A 25,986-nucleotide genomic window follows, 5' to 3' on the forward strand; every position below is an offset into this window, starting at 1 on the left:
AGTAATGACAGATTGTGGTTTATGTAAAACAGGTAATATTAGCTGAATCTTTGAGAGAAAACTGATATTTGAAGTTTTATAATAAGCTGTGCAAATGAACATCTTACCTCTAGATGGCATACACTGCCCTATGATTTGCCTACAAAGAGGACAGCACGTCTTGGTTGGGTTGGGACGTGCAAGTCTCCTTAAGCAAGGTTCACAAAATACATGACAGCATGGTTGAGCAACAAATGGACTGTAAAGCAGGTCTAAGCACACTGAGCACGTGAGATGTGGGGGAATGTCTTCAAACCATCTGTTGTTTTCATCTTCATCTGAAGACTCCTAATAGGGAGAGAGAGAAAAAAAAAATGAAAGCAATGAGATACTAATTAATGTAGTACTGTACTGTGTACATGATATTCATTAAAGGCACTTGGGTAGTTAATGGGTTTGTCATAATCTCCCAGTTTCAACCCTTAATATACCAATTAACATATAGGCTATATAGCAATACTAGTCAATAATTAACAAATAAAGAAAATAGTATACAAAATAAAATCATTAATCATCTTCTTCAGTGATAATTGATACTACACTGTATATGGACATCACTCCCATTTATATCATAACATCTCACCAAATGCTGTATTATGATAGGCAACTGCAGGAACTCACATCACATATCCACTCCTTCCATTTCTGAGCCAAGTGTAAGAGATAAACATTTATTTGCAATACTGTATCACACCATAGCACAACTTAATTTCCAGCCATTCAAGTAGATTCAGTTTCAAAGTAGTTTTTGGATTTGGCGAGTAAAGGACTATACAGGGTATTTTGAAGTGCCTGGGTTGGTTCATGTTACAGCTAATATAGCCTTGAGTGCTATCATTCAAGTCTCCTGACTGTTGATATCTTAATTAATTAATCAATAAATAAATAAATCTAGTACAGTATATCTATTGTATATATATGTGCAGTATAAGTACAATAAAGCATCCGAGTCTATAATTATTATCATTATTACTAGCTAAGCTCCAACCCTAGTTGGAAAAGCAGGATGCTATAAGCCCAAGGGCTCCAACAGGGAAAATAGCCCAGTGAGGAAAGGAATTAAGGAAAAACTAGAACAGAAGTTTTAGACCAATAATAACATTAAAATAAATCTTTCATTTATAAACTATAAAAACTTGAAAATAACAAGAGGATAAAAACTATAAAAAAACAAGAGGAAGAGAAACAAGATTGAAAAGTATGCCTGAGTGTACCCTCAAGCAAGAGATCTCTAACCTAAGACAGTGAAAGACCATGGTACATAGGCTAGAGAACAATGGTTTGACTTTGGAGTGTCCCTCTCCTAGAAGAGCTGCTTACCATAGGTAAAGAGTTTCTTCTACCCTAGCTAAGAGGAAAAGCAGCCAATGAACAATTTCAGTGCAGTAGTTAACCTCTTGAGAAAAGAAGAATTGTTTGGTAATTTCAGTGTTGTCAAGTGTATGAGGAAAGAGGAGAATGTGTAATGAATAGGCCAGACTATTCTGTGTATGCATCGGCAAAGATGAAATGAGCCATAACAAGAGAAAGGGATCCAAAGTAGTACTGTCTAGCCAGTCAAAGGACTCAAAATTTCTTTGGCGGTAGTATCTCAACAGGTGGCTGGTGCCTTGGCCAACCTACTACCCATTCAGTCATTTGAGTCACCTTAAATGGTTAATAAGCCTCAGTTTTTGTATACTTTTCAAGATTTAAACTCAATGAGCTAATGGCCAAAATTTTGGGATAATCTATTCCGATACAATCAACAGAGGCTATCTTTTTATAAGACAGGACATTAGCCTATCTTAACCATTCTTATGTACAAGAACCAAGAGTAAATCTAATAGTTTTTATCAAATAGAGGATATAGGACTTGGATAACCAAAGAAATTTTATGTAAGGAACATTTCATTGGAAATTTTATCTGTAGCTGCTTCTCTGGTAACAATACAGTATTACCTATTTTTCATTAAAGAGAAGAAGTTTGCAGGTAATTTTAACTTAATTGTTAATTTTCTCACAATTAGAGATTCACTAGATCTGCCTAGGTTAAATTTTACTCTAGTTGCTAAATGATCAGGCAGGGGCTAAAGAATGGCAGAGATTAAGAAACTTAGGGAAGTACAGTAGGTTTAGTGACATATTAGGGCTAGCACCATCCTTAGTTTGGGCTTTGTTTACTAAGTACCTCCCTTACACAAATATTAATGAGACATTTTTATGGCATGACAATATTATTATTTTTCTCATTGAATATGTTGAGATAATGTGGCCTTATATCATCAATAATGGTTGGGGCTTTGCGATAATTATTTAACTTTTTTGAAATTTGAGTCAGAATGATGGTGCTTGGCACACTCGAGTTGAATGATTCCTTAAATGTTTCTATCTTTCAACTTGGTCCAGTTCTCTCTATCGCCAAGCCTTCACCTTTCTACAATCCTGATTTGTGCATTAAACAATCAGATTCTGAGATAGAACAGTCCATAACTCAAAATCACCACATCCCTTCTTTTGCACTTGGCCTAAGTGCCAAAGATCAATCATGCTAAGCCTTGATCAATAATAAGGCATGTTCTGTACCAGGCAAACAGGTTTCAAAAGGCCTTTAGCTGGGGATGGGCTAACACTGACAAGTTATCGAGTGTTAAATGTTAATGAAATAAGACCGAATTCCAACACAGATCAATCAAATACATTTGGAAACTGGAATGGAAGTACAGATCAGGAAAGCAGATGCATTTCATAGTTTCTTGATTTTACAACTCATTTTGTCAGTAGATGTACTAGTGCCTATATTTATTTTATATCAGTTAACCTGTGATGAACTAGAGGCTGAGCTTGCAAGCAAATGGAACAATCTGCCAAATGAAACATGATGCAAGTCAAGTTTAGTTGAAATTTCCTTCACCCCATCAAGATTTAAGAGAATCATATGATATGCTACACCATCAACCTACAAAATATGATATAATATGATATACTGTAGTTTAGAAGAGCTTACTTTGGTAAGTAGAGAGATATTATGATAAAAATTACAGACTCAAGTCTTCTCCCCAATAGAGTGACTAGGACTGTCGCAATGCACGATACACATAAAGAACCGGGATCTTGACCTCACAGAAACAATTCCCTTGAACACTCCAAGTAGTAATTATGTACTAATGAACTAGGGTAAGATATCATAATGTGCAGTAATAAGTAAACAATCTGCATTGTGTCTCCAATAATCCCAGTCAACGGGGAAACTGGAGGGGCAAAGAGAGAGTGGCACAACAGTTATCATTTACTGCTAGAATATTCATTCCTTTACTAAGGCATGTGTTTATTGAAGGGAAAGAAATAGAAAATTTTTAAAATGTAAAAATCTTTTAGGCAAATGTTAATTGAACTACAAAAGAAGAAAGAGAATCAGTATTATCTTGAGCTCTCAGACACTACAAAGAACTTTCACCGTTACCCTTTAGCACATTTATCATGAACACATACATCAAACTGCCAAAAGCATAGGGTCTTATTCTTCAATTTGCAAAAGTACAGTGTTGCATTAGATATTTGTTGCAAGTGTTGCTCAAAAGCTATCTCATTGAATTTTTAGCTCTAATTTAAGTAATTACTAGGTTACTATTTATTGAAGCATGCAGTGAATATGATTTAAATAATTTAATATAAATAATAAAACTAAGAAACTAACAATTTACCAAAATATTATATAAATCATATGCAGTCTAGTATGAAACGTCATTTACTGTAAAAGCCCAGTTTAAAAAATTATCCAAGACATAAGCTATTTACATCATACTGTACCTTGTCAGATGATAGCGATGCACAAAAACTGGAAGCTTTTCCATCCGACTGCATTGACTGAAAGTCACTTTCTGTACTTGTCACATGTTTCTGCCTTTGCCTAAGCCTAGCCTGTCCACGAATTCTTTTTCTTGGTGACTCATTTTGATGGGCCACCGATGATGTCAAGGGTACATTTCCAATGCTATCTTGTAGCTGCATATCTTTAGAGCTGGAAGATGTTGAAGGATTCTCTTCTGTAGATAACAATTTATAATGCTTTTGTAAAATTATGCTACATAATCCAGTTAACATACTGTACATTTTAATTCTTATATAATCTGAGACTGCTAAAACCATTTTAATTCTTATAAAACCAGAGGTTGTTATAAAACATTATAATTCTTACATAAGAAAAGATTGTTAAAAATATTCTAATTCTTTTAAAACAAGAGGGTATTAAAAATATTAATACTTATATAACAAGCAATTAATTGAACATAAGTTCCAAAGTATGAAGATAAAAACATTGATTCCATTATAATGCTGTATTTGAATAATCACAGAGGAAAAATATTAAGATAAATCAGTAGTACCTATAAGAATGTTAACAATGTTAAAAGCAAGGTAGAAGTTATAAAGTAGTTACTATGCCGTAAGATAAGGCTGATTCCAAACTGCTAATAATAGGAATACTGAAATAGAATAGTTTTTAATAATAATAACAATAGCACCAATAAAACTAAACAAATCATAAAATAGATAACCCAGTATTTATTCTAAAACACTGAAAAAAAAAAACACATCCATTACAGTAATGATGAATATCAAATTTTTCAAGACACAAGGAAGGTGATACAATAAAAATAAACATGATTACTTTTCAAAATACAGTACAGATTATAGTGAAAGTTCTCGTTTAACTTGACTACTATCTTTTAACATATACCAAATCCACAAATACTTTATCATTCAGTTCTTTACCTCTGATAAAAAAACTCTTAATATATGTTATATTGAACTATGGTAGAGAACAGGAACGATACTAATCTGATCAAAGAAAATGACATTATTTGGATCATAACCTAAGATGAAAACTTAATGAAGTTCACATTAGATTTGTAATATATTATAAAATCATATTCTATTTAATTTCGTTAGAATAATAAAGTTAGTTAAAAATATCCCCAACCATAAATATAGGGCTACAACTTTCAACATCAAATTCTTATAAACATCAAGTTTCCCTAATAAGCTCCTTTCATAAGTCTCGAATGAAAAATTCTTCACAAATTCATAATTGGCTATCACTCTATTATGTTCCTTGACTTTCAATAAATGTAACCATGTCTTATTTAAAGTAACATGAACTCCTGTGAAGAATTATCCACATGCTTTATTTTTATTTCCTCATGAGCATGATTGTTAACTCTAATCATATTTAATTTATACTACCCCTTCTGTGAAGAATTACCTTCACTCCCTATTTTTATGCATCTATATGTAATTTGTCTTGTAGATGATAGCAATCAATTCTTATCATGTTTTGCTTAAGTTAACTCTCTCCCCTTTCTCTTCTTCCCTTTTTCTTAAGGGTGTGTAAAATTATCTTCACTTTTTATCTTTCATTTAACTCATCCATGATTTACCTTAGTTGCTCTTTTCCATTTTCTTTTCTTGTTTTGATTTATTTAGCTACCCTCTTTGTTTTCTATCCGATTTATTGAGATCTCTGTTCATGACATAACGACAGGCAGGCTTCTTCAGTAGTAACTAGCTTTCTGCATGGAATGGTTAATATTCCCTTGAGCAGCATGTTCTAAGATAAATTATTTTTCTGATCTAGGTTGTAAATTATACTGTACGTTAGAATTCATGCGTATTTTATTTACATCTCTCTGTATAACTTTCAAGTTTGTTTGCCTAAGAAATTTATATTCCTCCATGCACTGTCTTTGCCGATTTTTCTTTCATTAAATTAATTATTGTATGTATATACCAGACACTTACATTTTACACTGAAGTATATTTCCATGGAGCTGTATTTTATATAGACACCCTACAAGACCTCTACTTCTACAGACAAATTAATCACATTTTCTGATCCCAAAAAGGTACCTCAAGACCAGGATAGGCCTCGTAGAACACTGAACTAGGTCAAGCTCTCAAGGATTCATATGGCCTGTCCTCTGTAAACATCTTCCCTACCTCTTGCCTCATGTATCCAGAGGAGGATGAAGTCCCTCTGGAAGTAGTACAGCAACAGAGCCTCCTTTACCCTGTCTTTACCAACCAATCACTGTCAGACGTTCAAGTAGAACTCCAAGTCTTCTGACGAGTTTTGATGAGTCACATCCCTCGAAAAAAAACGTAGACAAATCAGGACTAAGAACCTCCAACTCCTCATCAAGATCTGGCTCTTTAACCATCTTAGGTTGGACATCAACTTTCTCATCTACCAAGTCATTACCAACCAAAAATTAAACGGCACTTATAGGCAACTCGGAAACCATACCAACAACAGCAGGACCTGATAACCAGTTACAATGAAGATCTGCATTATACAAGAACACTAAAAAGGCCACCACCCACCACACGAACAGTAGCATACTCCCCAGTAAACAAATTCTCAGTCACAGGGACAACTCCCTTCAAAATAAGTGATTGAGCACAACCAGTATCACTCATGATACAAAAAAGGATGCGGTGAACCACTATCAACACTAAAAAAACCCTTAGCAGAATATGGATGGAGAACCACATCAACAGATCTGAAATAAACACTGAAATTAACAAGCTTTCCCCTCAAAAAAACGTGGTTATATACACTGTTACCCTCTACAGCAAGACTCTTATAGAGCAAGACCCACCCCATAGTATCAACTTTTTCCTTCCTCTTCAGTTTAAAATATTCAGACACCGGGTGACCAGGTTTCTTACAATAATTACACATTATAGAACTGCTACTAGTTGACATGCTATTGAATCTGTTGCTCTAAGGTTGATATGAGAATCAGAACATGAACTTTGATGTACAACATCTATACTAGAGTGCTTATCAGTATCCCTATATTATTTTGAGCTATTAAACTTTTTGTCATAAAACCTTGGCTCCTTGTGAGCCAGTACATAATTATATGCACATAGAGATGTTTCACGAACGGATAACTTTTCCTCATTTAAATAATCCTTAATATTCTCACTCACACAATTTTTAAACAGTTCAATCAAAATAATTCCCCTTAATCTCTCAAAGTCATCCTTACCCTCTGCTGCCTTACACCATTTATTAAACCAATCCGATTGTTCCCAACTAAATTCTACATATGCCTGTTTATCTTGTTTTGCCCAAGACCACCTTGTGTGCAGTGCGAGAACTGCAGTATGCTGACGACAATGCCACCCCAGGTCAGACGGCAGAGGACCTGCAGTCGTTAGCTGATGCACACAACTCTGCCTACGAACGTTTTGGGATGCAAGTCAACACAGACAAAACCAAGACCCTCGTCCAACATCCACCAGGACTGATGCTCCCCAACTTCAATACCACAGTGAATGACCAACCGTTAGAACAGGTGGACCGGTTCTCCTACCTAGGGAGCATCCTAACATCAGCTCCCACAAGCAAAAAGGACGTGGAGAACAGGATCAGGGCAGCCCACTCCGCCTTTGGCCGACTCAACTGCCGCGTATTTAACAACCACGCGCTGACAATGACCACCAAAATAATGGTGTTCAGGGCAGTAGTCCTCTCCACGCTCCTGTATGGATGTGAAACATGGACGCTATATAGAAACGATATTAAAAACCTAGAACGCTTCCAACAAATGAAACTGAGGCAGATCTTGAAAATCCCCTGGGAGAGCCACACCACCAACATTGAAGTCTTAGAACGTGCCTCGCTGACCAGCGTGGAGGCCACCATCATCCACCACCGCCTCCGCTGGATAGGACACGTGCATAGGATGGATCCATCTAGGCTCCCAAAGAAAATATTCTACGGAGAACTGACCCAGGGCACCAGACCACGAGGAGCCCCGAAAATGCGCTATAAAGATCAACTAAAGCGCACCCTGGCTCTAACTGACATCGATCCTTCCTCATGGGAAGAAACAGCCAGGGACAGGAAAACCTGGAGGAGTACAGTACACCATGGCACCGTGGACTTCGAGGAGAGGAGGAGACAAAATGAGGAGGCTAGGAGGAGAAGAAGGAGAGAGCGATTAGAACAGCCCCGCCCACCACCTACCCTCCCTTGTGAACACTGTCCGCGACTCTTCCACCACAGACTAGGACTTAACAGCCACATCAGACATAAGCACCCACCCCGCAGATAGGAGGCTGATGGCTAACGACAGAACCCAATACTTGGACACGAGTGGGCGCCGACGACGACGACGATAGTGAATTCTATAAGCTTTGCGAGTTAATTCATAGGCCTGTTAAATCTACTTCAATGTCCTATTCCCTTTATAGTTGATTTAGCATGAAAATTGCAAAACAGTAACAGCAAAAGAAAATAATAGCCAGCAAACATTATAATAACTATATCAAAGACTAATGTTAATTATTTGCAATATTTTACAAGAATCATAGAATATTCACAGTTCACCTATTAATAGCAATTTACACACAATGTAATACAGGCCTATGGTTTATTCTCTGATTTAGTGACTCGGATGAAGAGAGGAACGTCAACTTCCATTTTGTTACTATAAAATGCTTTATTGTGTTCACTTAATCCTTAATAGGGAGTTAAATGCCAGATTGTGCTAAACTGATTGCTGATTTAGCAGCAGCATCTGCATTTTCATTACCAACAACAACATGGACAGGAATCCAGCATATTTCAATATAACCCTTGAGAATAGAATTTATGGAGTTTTTTAATTTGTGATACCAGCTTGTTTTTTGTTTTTGTGTAACTTTTGGGGCCTTCTTTGGCACTTCTCAAATAAGAATGTATAACAAATTTGAGATTCACACGATCTTCAATCATTTTAAGAATATTAATTGCTCTCAAAATGGCAGAGAGCTCTGATGTAAATAATGATGCTTCAGTAGATAATGAGGACACTTGTTTTGTCTGAGGATAATACAGCCATCAGTACACATAGCACAGTGAGGTGCTTTCTTTTTAATATGTTCCAAGGCATGTTGTTTATGGTGACTTGTAGTATGGATGTATTTCTTTGAGGAATAAAAAAAAATGGAAGCATATTCTTGTTTTATTCATGATAAAAGGTGGATAAAAAAAAAGATGGTGGAATAAAGTTCACCCTGATGTTTCTAGATTCTAACAGCTATTTGTTCTAATTGGGAATGGAGGTTCATGATTGTTTATAAATACATCACTTTGGCTAAAAAGTTTCTTTGTTGCAGAATTGGTGGATAAGATCTTCAAATCTCTTCGTATTTTTTAAAAATTTTGATGCAAGGACAAGAGTGGCTCCCCCCCTTTCGGAGAAAACTGCAATTTTGGGGAGATTTCAATGTATCGCTACAATGCCATGCCTCAAGTGTGTACTGGATATAACGACTTTAAAGTAGCTTCAGATCATGATTCATAACCTGAATATTACTAATGCTTTATTGATCATCATTTGATGTCATTGCACCCAATATTGTATGAAATATTTTCATCATTACGTTGATAAGAGAACATTATTACATTTCGATGATTTGAAGTGATATATTTTCTACTCAATTGAGGTGGGTATTAATGCTACAAAAATTTTACCTTTTCTTGGAATTGGATTTGATCATATCCTCAAGTAAGATTTATGTCTTCGTTTTACTTCCATATGCTAATTTAGTAAAATATTATTGCTTGAGATTTTTCCTGTAAAAAGTGTGAACCTGAGACACAGTCCAAGCTTGTATTTTTCAAGTGGTATTTTCAAAAATTCTTTGCAAGTGACAAAGATTATTTGAAGAATAGGATATTGCAAATTTGTCTACATAAAAGCTACCGTTGAACTACAATGCGATAATGCAAATTTCTGCTTATCCTCGGTAAATCTTTTATTGTAGGAGATATCTTCCACAACATCAAAATTCAGTGATTATTATCATTATCATTATTAATTGCTAAGCTACAACCCTAGTTGGAAAATTAAGATGCTATAAGCCCAGGGGCTCCAACAAGGAAAATAGCCCAGTGAGGATAGGAAACAAGGAAAAATAAAGGGATTTTGACGAAGGAAAAATCTATTTCTCTCGAGGGACCTGTGTCGCCCAGTGAAATGCTCCTTATAGCACCATTTTTAAGGTATAAATACTGCTAAAAATACCAGAGAAAAAGTTGCATGGATTGCCAGGAACAAACCCAACAACAAGAAGAAGAGAAATAAGATAGAATAGTGTGCCCGGGTTTACCCTCAAGCAAGAAAACTCTAACCAAAGACAGTGGAAGACCACCGTACAGAGGCTATGGCACTACACAAGACTAGAGAACAATGGTTTAATTTTGGAGTGTCCTTCTCCTGGAAGAGCTGCTTACCATAGCCAAAGAGTCTCTTCTACCCTTAATAAGATGAAAGTGGCCACTGACCAATTACAGTGCAGTAGTTAACACCATGGGTGAAGATGAATTGTTTGGCAATCTCAGTGTTGTCAGGTGTATGAGGACAGAGGAGAATATGTAAAGCATAGGCCAGACTACTCAGTGTATGTGTAAGCAAAGGAAAAATGAACCGTAACAAGAGAGAAGGATCCAATGCAGTACTGTCTGGCCAGTCAAAGGACCCCATATCTCTCTACCAGAAGTATCTCAATGTAAATACTTCTTCTCCTTTGGTGGATTGAAAGTGGGCAGCATTACATTATTAATCCTGCTTATTTTTTTCAATAATGCAACCAATAATATTTGAAAATTTCTGCTTATTGTGAAATAGTGAGCCATTATGCACCAATACTTGTTTTGCAGGTCTGCTATATGAACGATTACTTTTTTCTAAATTTCTGCCATACCTCCATTGGGGTACTTTCTGATATGATAGATACATATTTCAGCAACAAATTACCTTGCTTTCTATACCTTCTTTTCTAAATAGAACGGAAATCTTATAAAACTGTAGCTTCAATACACTAATTTCTATAGCTATATCAATGAGTGTTTATTGTACTTCCTGATAATAGGAGCCTGTTACACATATTTTTAAATCTTTTATATGTGGTTTATAATTTTGTTCTAATTGCATGCTTTCTTTTATCAATTTGGTTAGTGTGTCTGTCGACCAAGGGACATAGTGCTTCATTGATCAGGTATTAGACAGAGTCATAGATACATCAGTGGGTCAAGTGATGTAATATACAAAGAAATCACTTGTTTCATCATGATCCTGTGAATGATCAAAGGGAGGCACTTGACCTGTATACAACTTGAAGTTCTCCCAGTCAGCTTCATATGTATCAAACAGTTGATTGAATAGGAGTTGGTGTATGTCCTAGCGTGGTTATCAAAATAGGGAAATGGTCAATGCTTTGAAGGTCTTCTAAGATATTCCATTCAAATCTATCAACAATGCTGGTAGATCAAAGTTAAAACTTATTGATGAATATGTTCTATGAAGTTTTGAATAGTAAGTTACCTATAAATTGAATTCATTTTTTGCTTGGTAATGACTTGGTTTATGAGAAATTGTTCGACCGAAGTTCCAGTTGGACTTCAGTAAATATTAACAAAGCACACCCTGGTCTTCTACAGAATAGTGCCTTAACCATCAATAGAACAGGCAAGTACTTTAACAAGTGTCCAGTGGACCTAACATTGGAGCAGACGGTGAACACAGATACAGCTTTTAGATACACAGGTCTGTTATCTGCCACCAAAATTTACAGTACATGCCTTCGATGAATAATAATCAAGTTTGCTCAAGCTGCCATCACAGCCATTGTCCAGGAGTTGGCTGGGATGTTGAACTGTGAAAATACAACTGCGGAATGGCACAGATCATGACACAAAAGGATACCAACAACTTACAGAAGATCATTATGCAGATAAAAGGATGCTGCAATCCCTTTTTGAAGTAATTTGAAAGTGACCAGTAGACCTATCAAGGAATGTCTACTTGGATTAAGACAAAAGGGGAAAGAGCACCATGAAGACTTCATTAGGCCATGCTTCGAAGACCCAAACAACTTCAAACGATCAATCAAGAAGGAAAGACTACTGACGTTCACGAACTGCAAGTCCAGTAAACAGAGCAAAGACAAACAGCCTCTCTGGTGTGTTTACATGATCTGTTGGGACTACTGCTTGTACTAACCTGTAAGAAAGATCTGAGCTTGAAACATGCTCTCCTACCCCTTAACGACAGTTCTACACTTAATGTGCAGTTCTGATGTCTTGATGGTGAAAACAGACAAGAGTACTTATACGTCTCCTGAAAGATAGAGTCGAACGATCAGATTCACCCATGGATGGCAATATCCTCCTGAGGACCCTCACATATCTTCCAGGAACATATGGTGGCTTAACGGCTGGTATTCTACAGCAAGCGACTTCTATGTCAGGAAACAGAGTCAACTCGACATAGTTTTTAACGAGCACCCTATTCCGCCTATCAAGGGGAGTGAACAGGCTGGAAGAGGTCATAGTGAGAAGAAGCAGAAGTATATTATATAGGGTGTCCTAAGAACACTAGTAACTGCCTACACTACACATCATTCAAGGAGGAACTACTGAAATTCTTAGTGGAACAAGGGACGGCACAGCACTATGCAAGATTGATCAACTGCAAGCATGTGTACCTCTCTTACCTTGAGGCCTACTTTAACTTCTATATCCAAGGAAACATAGTAGTTACAGAAGTCATTGAAGACTTTAAGACAAAAAACAAAGCAGACACACTAATATGTGCTCACATTAAATCTATGGATGATGGAACTGTTCAGGATGTGGTTGTGAGAACATCCAACACAGATATTGTCATACTAGTCCATCATTCCTGCAACATTCGAGAGAACGTATGGATGAATATTGGTACAAGAGTACGAAACGTCAGAAGGCATATCAGCATAACTGACATCATCTCCTCCTCCTACACCTACTGACATAGGGGAGATAATTGGAAAAAAGTTTTCCAATGCCCTACCTGCTTTTCACAGGTAATTGGATTATACTTTGTTTCTCAAAAAGGGCAAGGTACGTCCATTTAAGCAGCTGGAATAGGACACTTGACGTGCAAATAGTATTTGCAGAAATGGTCAAAGGAAACCTGAGCAAGAATGCACACAAGCTGTAATATCCATTACAGCATGGATGTACGGCACAAAGACAAAGGGGGCAGCCTTATCCTTGGATGCACAATGACACCAAATGTTTGAGAAACACTTTAAGCCAGAGTCAACTAGTATAGACCCCTAAACGAAATTAAGGGGCATCAATACAATAATGATTCCACCCTGCAAGCCAAAGTTTCCCAATACTGCATATCTTTTGCTGCAAGAATTTGGGCAAATGTAGACGTTACGACATCTAGCAACATCCTCCTGAAGATAATGGTTGAGAACTCCAAGACAAATCGTACAATATTTCTTTGTTCAGTGGTCCCCAACTGCCAGATGCATTGGTATCAGACAAGGAAGCTACCGAAGAGGAATCTCATGATGACTTCCAGCCGTCCTTTTCAGATGAAGAGGAGGATCGTCATTGTCAGATGAGGATGAGGAGTCGGATGATAACTAATTAACCCATGCTATCTACAGAGCTAGTAAACAGAGTATATTTTTACTTCATTTTGATACTTTCACAGTTGTTAAATTTGTTTGCAAAAATAAACTGGTCACTGGAATTTCTACTAAAAACCTGGCATTCTATGAGTTGAATAAATTTTATTGAGCGCAATCATTACTCTTTTTTTATATATATAAACTTCTAAAAAGTTGCTAGCTACAGTATTAAGAATGGTTATTCCTAACTGAGAAACCAATTGTAATAATGATTACATCATCTTAAATGTGCATGTTCTATGTTAATTAGGTGTAATACTAGATGTTGTGTAACATTACCACCACAATTTCCATTCTAAAGTTGGTGATTCTGAATCATAACACCATTCTCAACAATATCCATGTTGTTTGAAATGTACACCTGCTTCCATGTTAATTAGGGGTCATTGAGTGTGATAGACCTTTGATGTATTCTCAAGTGTCCTACCCTTCTCAATTTCTACAAATACCATTATTTTGTACCTATACCTTTCATGTTAATTAAAACCTTAATTAGTGCTAATTAACACTGATCTTAAGTGATCTCTCCACCAGAAATACCATTCTTACCTTGCATATTTGGATTGTGTGATATCCATAATCATTTGGCATATAAATGAAACTTGTACCTTTCATGTTAATTGAATCCAATTTTGGAGGGTTTTCGGGTGGCACCCCATATCACACACACCACTTCCTGACAGTAAGAAAGGCTGCTCTGTTTAACAGGTGGTTAGTACTACACCCAAACACCTCAAATCTTTTGTAACTTCTGTTAATTAAACTTTGCCCCACTCCCGGACTAGATTCAGTATTCATCAACTGCATTACATACTGTACTTTTTAAGTCAATAAAAAATCTCTGACCTAAGTTATCTTTATGATGTTAACCAAATAAAAGGGTTTACAGTACAGGATGAAGACCAACAGTACTTGATGAATTATTCTAAACAATAATGCCACTATAAGGGCACTTCAGGTAAGAAAATATGATTTTTTTTATTCCTATACATACTAGAAGTATATCTCAAAAATACTTTGCTATGTAAGTTAGATATACATTTTGGAAATTTAACAAAATAACTAAAAAACAGATTCTCAATAGTCTTACCAACCTGCAAACTGGACATTGGCCTCACCAAATGATATCCACAATCTCACAGTGCATCAACCATGAATTAGGACAAAAAGAAATTTTACTTTTCTAAAACCTACAGGTTAGGACATGAGAAATCAAAATACATAAGAAAGAAAAACAAAACATGTTTATTCAATACCATCACATAGTTGCTGAAGAACTGGAGATGGCAAGGCGGCGACGGAATTGCAATCTGATGTTTCTATTATTGGTAAAGTTTTAATGTCTGCTTCAGTGAGAGCTACTGGACAATTAGGATAGGATATGGGGTTGGGCAACACTTCCGTAGCATGTCTAACATCCACCTAAAAAGAGAGAAAAAAATTACAAGAAAAGATACTTAACCTTTCTTTAAAAATCATATTCTTTTACCTTTTATGTAAACTGTATTTTGTAACTAAAAATATATATAAATTAAAAACCTTCCTAAACTCACAAATTACTTCAATACTTACCTAAAATTCATGAGTTTTTTATTCTTTAATTTTCTATTTACAAGAAGTGGCAATACGTCTCTCTGTACAACCAACAGGCCCATCGACATCTTATTATACGGTAACCTAACACTTAACTCCTCAACCAAGTCTAGGGGGTTTCATAAATCTATAAAAGATATTTCTTTTTATTGATGAACAATATTATTAGGGCTCTTCTGATGAACATCATCATTATCAACATCAGGAATGGGTTCATCATTAATTAACAAATCCCTAAAAGCATGTGGTAATTAAAATTTCAAAGGATACTAATGACTGATGAATGATGTACAATAACTCCGTCATTCCGTTATAGTGTGACGCTATGAACTACATTATCATGTCTCAACTTGATGCAATACTTTATGCATAGGGAAAAATTATGTTGAAGGTATTTTCAAGACAATATTAGGTTAAGTTAGGTTAGTCTCTCTCTCTCTCTCTCTCTCTCTCTCTCTCTATGAACTACATTATCAAGTCACAACTTGATGCAATAGTTTATGAATGGGGGAAAAGTATGTTGTAGGTATTTTCAAGGCAATATGATTATCAAATAAAACATAGACACACACACACACACACACACACACACACACACACACTCTCTCTCTCTCTCTCTCTCTCTCTCTCTCTCTCTCTCTCTCTCTCTCTCTCGTGAAAATTTCACGTTACGAGTCACATTTAACATATCTCTCTCTCTCTCTCTCTCTCTCGTGAAAATTTCACGTTATGAGTCACATTTAACATATAAATTGCCTAATTCGTTCCAAACCCTACAAAACCACCACATTAAATTTTATAACTAAGCTACAGCATAACCACAATGCAATACTGTACAGCCAAATACATTTAAACCATTCAATATATCTAAACTAACTATTAATACCTATAAATTAAGTAGTTATTAGAACAAAGTTATAATAAACTCAAAATAATACACTACATACGGTACAATAGTGTGTAGGAAATATAACACCTCATAATGTAAAAGTGCTCAAATAAAATGGATAATACTACAGGTACCATATGTATAATAATAATTAATAGATATTTTGTATCTGTTTTGTATTCTTTGATATTTCTGATTTATGTAATTATAATTAATAGATATTTTGTATCTATTTTGTATTCTTTGATATTTCTGATTCCTGTACTAATAATTGCTAGATATTTTGTATTTTTTGATATTTTTGTGTTGTGGGGTTTTGTAATAATCATTGCCATCCTTTCTTTCCCGTTCCCACTCAGTTCACCTAGTTTACTCGGCATGTTAACTTCTCTCATGTGAAGTCTCAAGAAGGGTTCAACATTGTCATCTACAAATAGATAATTTTAAACAAGGCCAAAAACAGAAAGTAAATGCGCAGGAAGTAGGGCGGATGTTGCCGACCTTTGACTTCGTCTCCGATCCATGGGTAGTGTGGGAAGCAGTTCGAGCTGCTTTCCTCAATGCTTGGTATATGCTGACCAAAGCACACGTGTACTGAATCTGTTTCCATGTCAACAGGTACACCAGGGAGAGGGGGCACAGAGTGAGAACCAGCATGGTGCGGTTACATTACCTGCCACTGCTACCCTTAGGCGAGACAAGCCCTCAGACCCCCAAGCAATGTAGGGGAAATAAGAATACCCAGATTGAGTCGAAGACCAGTTACATTAGAGTCCTACGCGTGAGTAGGCAACCCTCACTAGGCCCACCTGCCATGGTAAGCCTACCTCAACCATGGCGGACGTCGATACGCAATGAGACGTCCAACAATTTCTTTTTGTAATAGTCATATAAATGTCTCCCTGAGAGTCCGCTCTCCCCGTGTGTAATTATTTTATTAGTTAAAAGTTAATTCCATTGTATGTGACTAATGAAATCATTTAAAAGCTAGCGAGAAACTTATAATTGTTCTGTTATGTAATCTCAAGATTTAAAGTTCTATTTCACTCGCTTTGAAGACTTATGCTCATTTTTGTTGTGAAATGTTATTTTGATGATAAAATAAATTTTTGAATATACTTACCCGGTGATTATATAGCTGCAACTCTGTTGCCCGACAGACAACTCTAAGGTAAAAACTCGCCAGCGATCGCTACACAGGTTGCGGGTGTGCCCAACAGCGCCATCTGTCGTCCAGATACCCAGTACTCAATGTAAACAAAGACTCAATTTTCTCCTCGTCCCACTGCGTCTCTATTGGGGAGGAAGGGAGGGTCCTTTAATTATAATCACCGGGTAAGTATATTCAAAAATTTATTTTATTATCAAAATAACATTTTTCAATATTTAACTTAGCCGGTGATTATATAGCTGATTCACACCCAGGGGGGTGGGTAGAGACCAGCAATATATGTTTAAACTTTAATGAGCTAAGAGTTTTTATTTCATTTTAGAAGTTATCAAAATAACAAAAACAAAATAAATAGGTACCTGGTAAGGAAGTCGTCTTGAACAATTACTCTGCCTTTTAAGTACATCTTCCTTACGGAGCCTCGCGATCCTCTTAGGATGCTGAACGACCCCTAGGATCTGAAGTATCAAGGGTTGCAACCCATACAACAGGACCTCATCAAAACCCCTAATCTAGGCGCTCTCAAGAAATGACTTTGACCACCCGCCAAATCAACCAGGATGCGAAAGGCTTCTTAGCCTTCCGGACAACCCAAAAAACAACAATAAAAAACATTTCAAGAGAAAGATTAAAAGGGTATGGAATTAGGGAATTGTAGTGGTTGAGCCCTCACCCACTACTGCACTCGCTGCTACGAATGGTCCCAGTGTGTAGCAGTCCTCGTAAAGAGACTGGACATCCTTTAGATAAAAAGACGCAAACACTGACTTGCTTCTCCAATAGGTTGCGTCCATTATACTTCGCAGAGATCTATTTTGCTTAAAGGCCACGGAAGTTGCGACAGCTCTAACTTCGTGTGTCCTTACCTTCAGCAATGCTTGGTCTTCCCCACTCAGATGGGAATGAGCTTCTCGTATTAACAGCCTGATAAAATAGGATAAAGCATTCTTTGACATAGGCAAAGATGGTTTCTTAACTGAACACCATAAAGCTTCAGATTGGCCTCGTAAAGGTTTAGTTCGTTTTAAATAGAACTTAAGAGCTCTCACAGGGCATAAGACTCTTTCTAGTTCATTGCCTACCATATTCGATAAGCTGGGAATATCGAACGATTTTGGCCAAGGTCGAGAAGGTAGCTCATTTTTGGCTAGAAAACCAAGTTGTAGGGAACATGTAGCTTTTTCTGACGAAAATCCGATGTTCTTGCTGAAGGCATGAATCTCACTGACTCTTTTAACTGTGGCTAAGCATACCAGGAAAAGAGTCTTTAAGGTGAGATCTTTCAGGGAGGCTGAATGTAGCGGCTCGAACCTGTCTGACATGAGGAATCTTAGTACCACGTCTAAATTTCAACCAGGTGTAACCAAACGACTCTCCTTCGTGGTCTCAAAAGACTTAAGGAGGTCCTGTAGATCTTTATTGTTGGAAAGATCTAAGCCTCTATGCCGGAAGACCGATGCCAACATGCTTCTGTAGCCCTTGATGGTGGGAGCTGAAAGTGATCGATCTTTTCTCAGGTATAAGAGAAAGTCAGCTATTTGAGCTACAGAGGTACTGGTCGAGGATACAGATACTGACTTGCACCAGTTTCGGTAGACTTCCCACTTTGACTGGTAGACTCTAAGGGTGGATGTTCTCCTTGCTCTAGCAATCGCCCTGGCTGCCTCCTTCGAAAAGCCTCTAGCTCTCGAGAGTCTTTCGATAGTCTGAAGGCAGTCAGACGAAGAGCGTGGAGGTTTTGGTGTACCTTCTTTACGTGTGGCTGACGTAGAAGGTCCACCCTTAGAGGAAGACTTCTGGGAACGTCTACTAGCCATCGAAGTACCTCGGTGAACCATTCTCTCGCGGGCCAGAGGGGAGCAACTAGCGTCAACCTTGTCCCTTCGTGAGAGGCGAACTTCTGCAGTACCTTGTTGACAATCTTGAACGGTGGGAATGCATACAGATCTAGATGCGACCAATCTAGGAGAAATGCATCTATGTGAATTGCTGCTGGGTCTGGAATGGGTGAGCAATATATTGGGAGCCTCTTGGTCATCGAGGTAGCAAAGAGGTCTATGGTTGGTTGGCCCCAAGTGGCCCAAAGACTCTTGCATACATCCTTGTGGAGGGTCCATTCTGTTGGAATTACCTGCCCCTTCCGACTGAGGCAATCTGCCATGACATTCAAGTTGCCTTGGATGAACCTCGTTACTAGGGATATGTTTTGACCTTTTGACCAGATGAGCAGGTACCTTGCGATCTCGTACAACGTCAGTGAGTGGGTCCCTCCTTGCTTGGAGATGTACGCCAAGGCAGTGGTGTTGTCCGAGTTCACTTCCACCACTTTGCCTTGAAGGAGAGACCTGAAGCTTTTCAAGGCCAGATGTACTGCCAGTAGCTCCTTGCAGTTGATATGCATTGTCTTCTGACTCGAGTTCCATAGTCCCGAACATTCCCGACCGTCTAATGTCGCGCCCCAGCCTACGTCCGATGCGTCCGAGAAGAGAACGTGGTTGGGAGTCTGAACAGCCAGGGGAAGACCCTCTCTTAGGCTGATACTGTCCTTCCACCAAGTCAGGCAAGACTTCATCTTCTAGCGTCTTGTCCTTTTTCCAGTGAAATGCTAGGTGGTATTGAAGAGGACGGAGGTGTAGTCTTCCTAATGACACAAACTGTTCCAGGGATGATAGCGTCCCTATCAGACTCATCCACTTCCTGACTGAACATCGTTCCTTCTTCAGCATGTTCTGGATGCATAACTGGGCTTGGCTTGTTCTGGGGGCCGACGGAAAAGCCCGAAAAGCTAGACTGTGAATCTCCATCCCTAAATACACAATAGTTTGGGATGGGACCAGTTGAGACTTTTCCATATTGACAAGGAGACTCATTTCCTTGGTCAGATCTAGAGTCCACTTTAGATCCTTCAGACAGCGACGACTGGAAGAAGCTCTGAGAAGCCAGTCGTCCAAATAGAGGGAATTTGGCTACATTCCTCATCAGCCTCGTAAACACAAGAGGAGCTGTGCTTAGGCCAAAGCACAGGGCTTGAAATTGGTAGACAACCTTTTCGAAAACGAATCTCAGAAAAGGTTGGGAGTCCGGGTGGATGGGGACGTGGAAGTAGGCGTCCCTTAGATCTAAAGAGACCATCCAGTCTTCCTTTCTGACCGCTGCTAAGACCGACTTCGTGGTCTCCATGGAGAACGTCTGCTTTGTGACAAAGACATTCAGAGCACTGACGTCTAGCACCGGCCTCCACCCTCCTGTCTTCTTTGACACCAAGAAGAGTCGGTTGTAGAATCCCGGAGATTGAAGGTCCGAGACTTTGACTACCGCTCCCTTCTCTAGTAAAAGAGACACCTCCTGTTTCAAGGCTCGTCTCTTGTCTTCCTCTCTGTACCTGGGAGAGAGATCGATGGGAGACGTTGCTAGAGGGGGTTTCCGTACAAACGGGATCTTGTACCCCTCTCTGAGCAACTTCACAGATTGTGCATCTGCGCCTCTCTTTTCCCAGGTCTGCCAGAAGTTCTTGAGTCTGGCTCCCACTGCTGTCTGAAGAAGTTGGCAGTCAGACTCTGCCTTTAAAGGACTTGGTTCCTTTCTTCCTTCCTCGTTTCCCTTCGGCACGAGCACCTCCTCTGCTGGAGGCTCTGCCACGAAAGGGCGGAATAAAACGGGACGCTGGAGTGTCCATCCTTGGTCTAGCTGACAAGGTAGGCAAAGGGGTAGCTTTGCGAGCGGAGGACGCAACAAGATCGTGAGTGTCCTTCTGTATCAAAGAAGCGGCTATTTCCTTAATCAAGTCTTCTGGAAAAAGGCACTTGGACAGAGGAGCAAAAAGAAGCTCGGATCTCTGGCACGGCGTAACTCTAGCAGAAAGGAATGAGCATAGGTTTTCACGCTTTTTCAGGACTCCGGACACAAATGATACAGCAAGCTCATTAGACCCATCACGTATGGCCTTGTCCATGCAGGACATAATGAGCAAGGAAGACTCTTTCTCTGTCGGAGAGATCTTTCTGCTTAGGGCTCCTAGACACCAGTCTAAGAAGTTAAAAACTTTGAAGGCCCTAAAGATACCTTTCAAAAGGTGGTCCAGGTCCGAAGATGACCAACATATCTTTGAGCGTCTCATGGCAAGGCGGCGGGGAGAGTCTACGAGGCTTGAGAAGTCGCCCTGGGCAGAGGCAGGAACTCCCAAGCCGAGAACTTCTCCCGTGGCATACCAGACGCTCGATCTAGAAGAGAGTCTAGCAGGGGGAAACGTAAAGGCTGTCTTCCCCAAACTCTTCTTGGACTGCAGCCATTCTCCTATAACCCGCAAAGCTCTCTTGGAAGAGCGTGCGAGGACGAGTCGAGTAAAGGCAGGAGTGGTAGACGGCATGCCTAACACAAACTCTGATGGAGGAGAGCGAGGAGCCACAGAAACAAACTGGTCCAGAAAAAACTCTTTGAAGAAGGCTAAAACTTTCCTAAAGTCCAAAGAGGGTTGAGAAGACTTAGGCTCGTCCAATTCTGACTGTGGTTCATCTAGGTGTGCAGCAACATCATCATCAGAAAGTCCCTCATCCGATAACTGATGAGGAAACGGCAGCGGAGTGGGTAACGGCTGGAGCGCTGAGTCCGGTCGCACGGGTGCATGCGTGACTGAGCCGGACGCAACGTCATGGAACTGCTGCCCAGCCTGTGAGCTGGCAACAACCATGGCAGCGCGGGGACGCACAGCGTCTACTCCAGACTGTCTGGACTGATGTGGGTGCGCAGTGGAAACCACACTGGGTAGCGGAGGTTGACGCACCGCGTCAAAACACAGCAACTCTGACGGTTGTTGTACCTCCCGAACGTCAACGGAGACCTCCGTGCGTCGCTTAACGTCAACATGCGGCTGGCAGATCACACTGGAACGCATGGGTGGCGGAACTTTCTCAACTGGAGTGCGTGAGAAGGTAACCTCAGCGTCCACAGGACGCACAACCGTAGGTGGGGAAGGTTGTAGGTTAGGAACTGCACTAACTGGTGCGGCAGCAACCTTCTCCGCACGAAAGTCCTGCATTAAAGACGTCAGTTTAGACTGCATGTCTTGCAGTAGAGACCACTTAGGGTCTACAGGAGCAGGTGCAGCGACAGACGGTGTTACTGTCTGACGCGGTACCGCTTTGCCTCTCTTAGGAGGGGTGCAGTCATCGGATGACGGCAGCGAGTCCGAACTGACCCAGTGGCTACAACCGGGCCGTTGGACTTGCGCTGAAGGGACCGACTTGCGTTTAGGTGGTCGTGAGACCTTGGTCCAGGGTTTCTTGCGAGAAACACCTTCCGCAGACGAGGTATTAATGGGCTCTCTCGTCTGAGTTGGGTAGGGGCGATCTTGGGTAGATACGCCCGATACCACGGAGGGAACGTCTGTTCGCTGATTAAAGCCTCTCGAACCCATTTGTCGTACGACATTGCTTCTCCCCTGGACTTGGGAGCTTGCAAGAGGTCCCGGACTAGGAGGACGACAGGCACGAACAGACGAACCCTCAAGCGCAACACTATCCACAACACTATCACTCGGTTGACGCACAGCGTCCACTTTAGCACTTCCCACTGCACTTTTGCACTTGAGCTCCTTCACATCCGCCATGAGCTGATTACGGTCACTAGCAAGTGACTCAACTCTCTCACCCAGAGCCTGAATGGCACGCATCATATCAGCCATCGAAGGTTCCTGAGTGCTAGGAGGGGGATTAGGAGCAACCACTACAGGGGAAGAAATAGGTTGTGGGGCATGAGGAGAGGAAAAATCAATAGAACGAGAAGAACTTCTCCTAACTCTATCTCTCTCTAGCCTACGTGTATACTTTTGGAATTCGATAAAATCGAATTCCGAAAGCCCAACGCACTCCTCACACCGATCTTCCAATTGACAGTTTTTATCCCGACAATTGGAACAAACCGTGTGAGGGTCGATAGAAGCCTTCGGAAGACGCCTTGAACAGTCCCTAGCATTGCACTTCCTAAATTTTGGGACTTGTGAAGGGTCAGCCATTTTGAATTGGTCAAAGGGAAATTCAAAAAACTATCAAAAAGTCATCAACAAAGAATCCGTTATCAAAAAGAGTTCAAGGATTTATGAAGAGAAAACCTGCACAGCGAAAGCTCAAAACCAGAATAAAGTACTTCACCAATTAGTTGTGGAAAAACTCCAGTTTAGCAACAGCGAGTAAGTACGTCTTGTCGATAGCACGACAGAGAGAAAATTGAGTCTTTGTTTACATTGAGTACTGGGTATCTGGACGACAGATGGCGCTGTTGGGCACACCCGCAACCTGTGTAGCGATCGCTGGCAAGTTTTTACCTTAGAGTTGTCTGTCGGGCAACAGAGTTGCAGCTATATAATCACCGGCTAAGTTAAATATTGAAAAAATTAACTTAATACAATAAATCCTCTTACGATGCAAAAATAGTCTAATTCACCACCTCCTACCATGTTTTATTATTTAATTAACCAACGCCATGTGGCAACATTTTGGAAATGTAGATTGTTATTTACGTCATAGTGTTTTACACATTTTAAGTCGTTAATTCCCAGAAGTGATTTGTATTTTTTATTTCCAGTGTACGAGGGTTCTCTGAAGGAATTGTTTATTGAATAAATGATATAATACAGTATATTGTACTAGCAAATTCTTACTCATGCGTGGGTATTTTATACATATAACATATTTCTGGATTTGAGGGAAGGGGCTCATCCTTGCTAGGTAAATAACCCTGAAATATGATGATTACCTCCTTGTAATCACCACTGTTGAGAAAAATTACTCCTATAAGCCCATACTTATGCATACTAAGGTATATTCAACCAAAATCTAAAAAAAACATTTTAGCCATTTTTCTAAAAACTTTAAATTTTCCAAGAAAATTGCACTTTATTCAGTATTGAATGTCATTCTAACATGAAAAGATTAGAAATTATGTAACTTACAATATGAAAAATTCCAAGATAATTTGTATTTTTCCTTAACTAATACAAACCTATAGTTATTTATGTGGATTATCTTTCGGCGAAGCTGGAAAGTAGCCATCAAACTAAAAGTGCGAGGTGGCAACCCTGCCTCACCACGTAAGTGGGTAGGCAGGGGATGGCTGGGGGGTACCCACCAGCCTATATATACTCATACAGCTGTGATCTATGTCACTTTTTGATTGCAGGCAGGACTTACTAGGGGACAGGTGATGGTAGGCCAATTTACATAAATAACTCCAGGTTTGTATTAGTTAGGGAAAAATACAAATTACAGTGTCTCCAAATTTGTCATTTGTTTCCCTACTAACAAACCTTACATTATTTATTTGGATGACTCACTCTTAGGAGAGCGGAAGTCTTAATTTTTGCATGGACAATGACCTGGGTTTACCTAGTAGAGTATATGAATGTGGCGTAAGGAAAACCTTGACATCTCGCTAAAAATACAAAGCGAGTATGATAACGGCCTGAGCAATCCAGTTGTCATGAGAGATATCATATGTACATTTTATAGAAGTACATTCCAAAGTTTATAAATAGGAAATCAACAGACATTTCCCATTTCCTATCTCGCGGGAAGCAACAGGGACGTGGACAGTACATTAAATTTATGACTGTACTAGGCTACACAAGGGAAGTAATAATTACCTGCAGAAGTTAAGGCCAACTAGCAGAGGGACCCATAGCACTGTACCCCAAGGGAGGGGAAGATTAAGAAAGGAAAATGCCAGACATACTCTCATTCATCCCATTCTTAACCCAGGTAACCAATGCACTCAACCTTCTGCTACTTGTCCAACAAGGAGCCCGAGGTATTCTTAAACCAATTGAGCAGCCACCACAGGATCTGTGGATCACGTCTTTTAGATAGTGGACTGTGAACATATTCTGATGTTTCCACAAGCCCGCTTGTAATACCTGCAACGCGGAAAAGTTGCGTTTGAATGCCAGGGACAAACTGATACCCCTGACATCATGAGCTCTAGGTCTTCGAGCCATAGGAGGATCAGGATTTAGAGCTCTTTCAATCACTTTCCGTATCCAAGATGAAATGGTATTCTTTTTAATCCTCCTCTTAACCCTTATAGAGCTAACAAAAAGCGATTTTAGTCAAGACCGTGTTGCTGCAGTGCGTTCCAGATAATAGCTCAAACTCCTTACTGGGCACAGTAACAATTGATCTGAATCATTGTTTACAGAACGTAGACTCATAATCTGAAAGGGCCCGGATTAAGGGTCCAGTACCCCCGGATTTTGAGTCTTTGCAATAAACTCCAAGACAAAGCTGAGTGTCACTTCCTCCCATCTTCTTGAATGGGCGATGTCATACGAGCGGCCATGTAGTTCACCGACTCTCTCTGCCGAGACTAAAGAGAGCAAGAACATCGTCTTCAAAATGAGATTTCGGTCAGTTGCACAGCATAATGGTTCGTAAGGATGTCCTTTTAGGGATCTCAAAACACGAACCACGTTCCAAAGAGAATGCCTAATCTCTGACTGAGGAAAAGTGATCTCACAACCCCACATGAGTAAAGAAAGCTCCAATGATGAGAAAATATCAACTCCTTTCAGCTTAAAGGCGAGGCTTAAGGCTGAGCGATAGCCTTTCACCGCTGAAACTGAAAGGAGCTTTTCCTCCCGAATGTATACAAGGAACTCTGCTATTACGAGGATAGGGGCATTGAGAGGAGAGATACCTGTATTCCTTCCACGACACCAACCACCAAAGATCGTCCATTTTACCTGATACACTGAGGCTGAGGACTTACGCAAGTATCTGGACACTCCCTCAGCAACTTGTTG

The 25,986-nt window shown here is 39.5% G+C and overlaps 1 protein-coding gene across 1 annotated transcript in view; it reads right to left on the reverse strand.

The window, feature by feature from the left end:
• The window catches only part of LOC137616561 (E3 ubiquitin-protein ligase RNF180-like), a 104,961-nt gene that overhangs the window by 15,110 nt on the left and 63,865 nt on the right, over positions 1 to 25,986 (reverse strand). The window contains exons 5-7 of the mRNA XM_068346432.1: positions 14,799 to 14,964; positions 3,829 to 4,064; positions 108 to 327 (exon numbers count right to left, since the gene is read on the reverse strand). Of these exons, the coding sequence (XP_068202533.1) occupies positions 108 to 327; positions 3,829 to 4,064; positions 14,799 to 14,964 (622 nt within the window). The remainder of the gene's footprint in view (positions 1 to 107; positions 328 to 3,828; positions 4,065 to 14,798; positions 14,965 to 25,986) is intronic.

Source organism: Palaemon carinicauda, chromosome 22, assembly GCF_036898095.1.
Source record: "Palaemon carinicauda isolate YSFRI2023 chromosome 22, ASM3689809v2, whole genome shotgun sequence".
In the NCBI taxonomy this organism is placed as follows: Eukaryota; Metazoa; Arthropoda; class Malacostraca; order Decapoda; family Palaemonidae; genus Palaemon; species Palaemon carinicauda.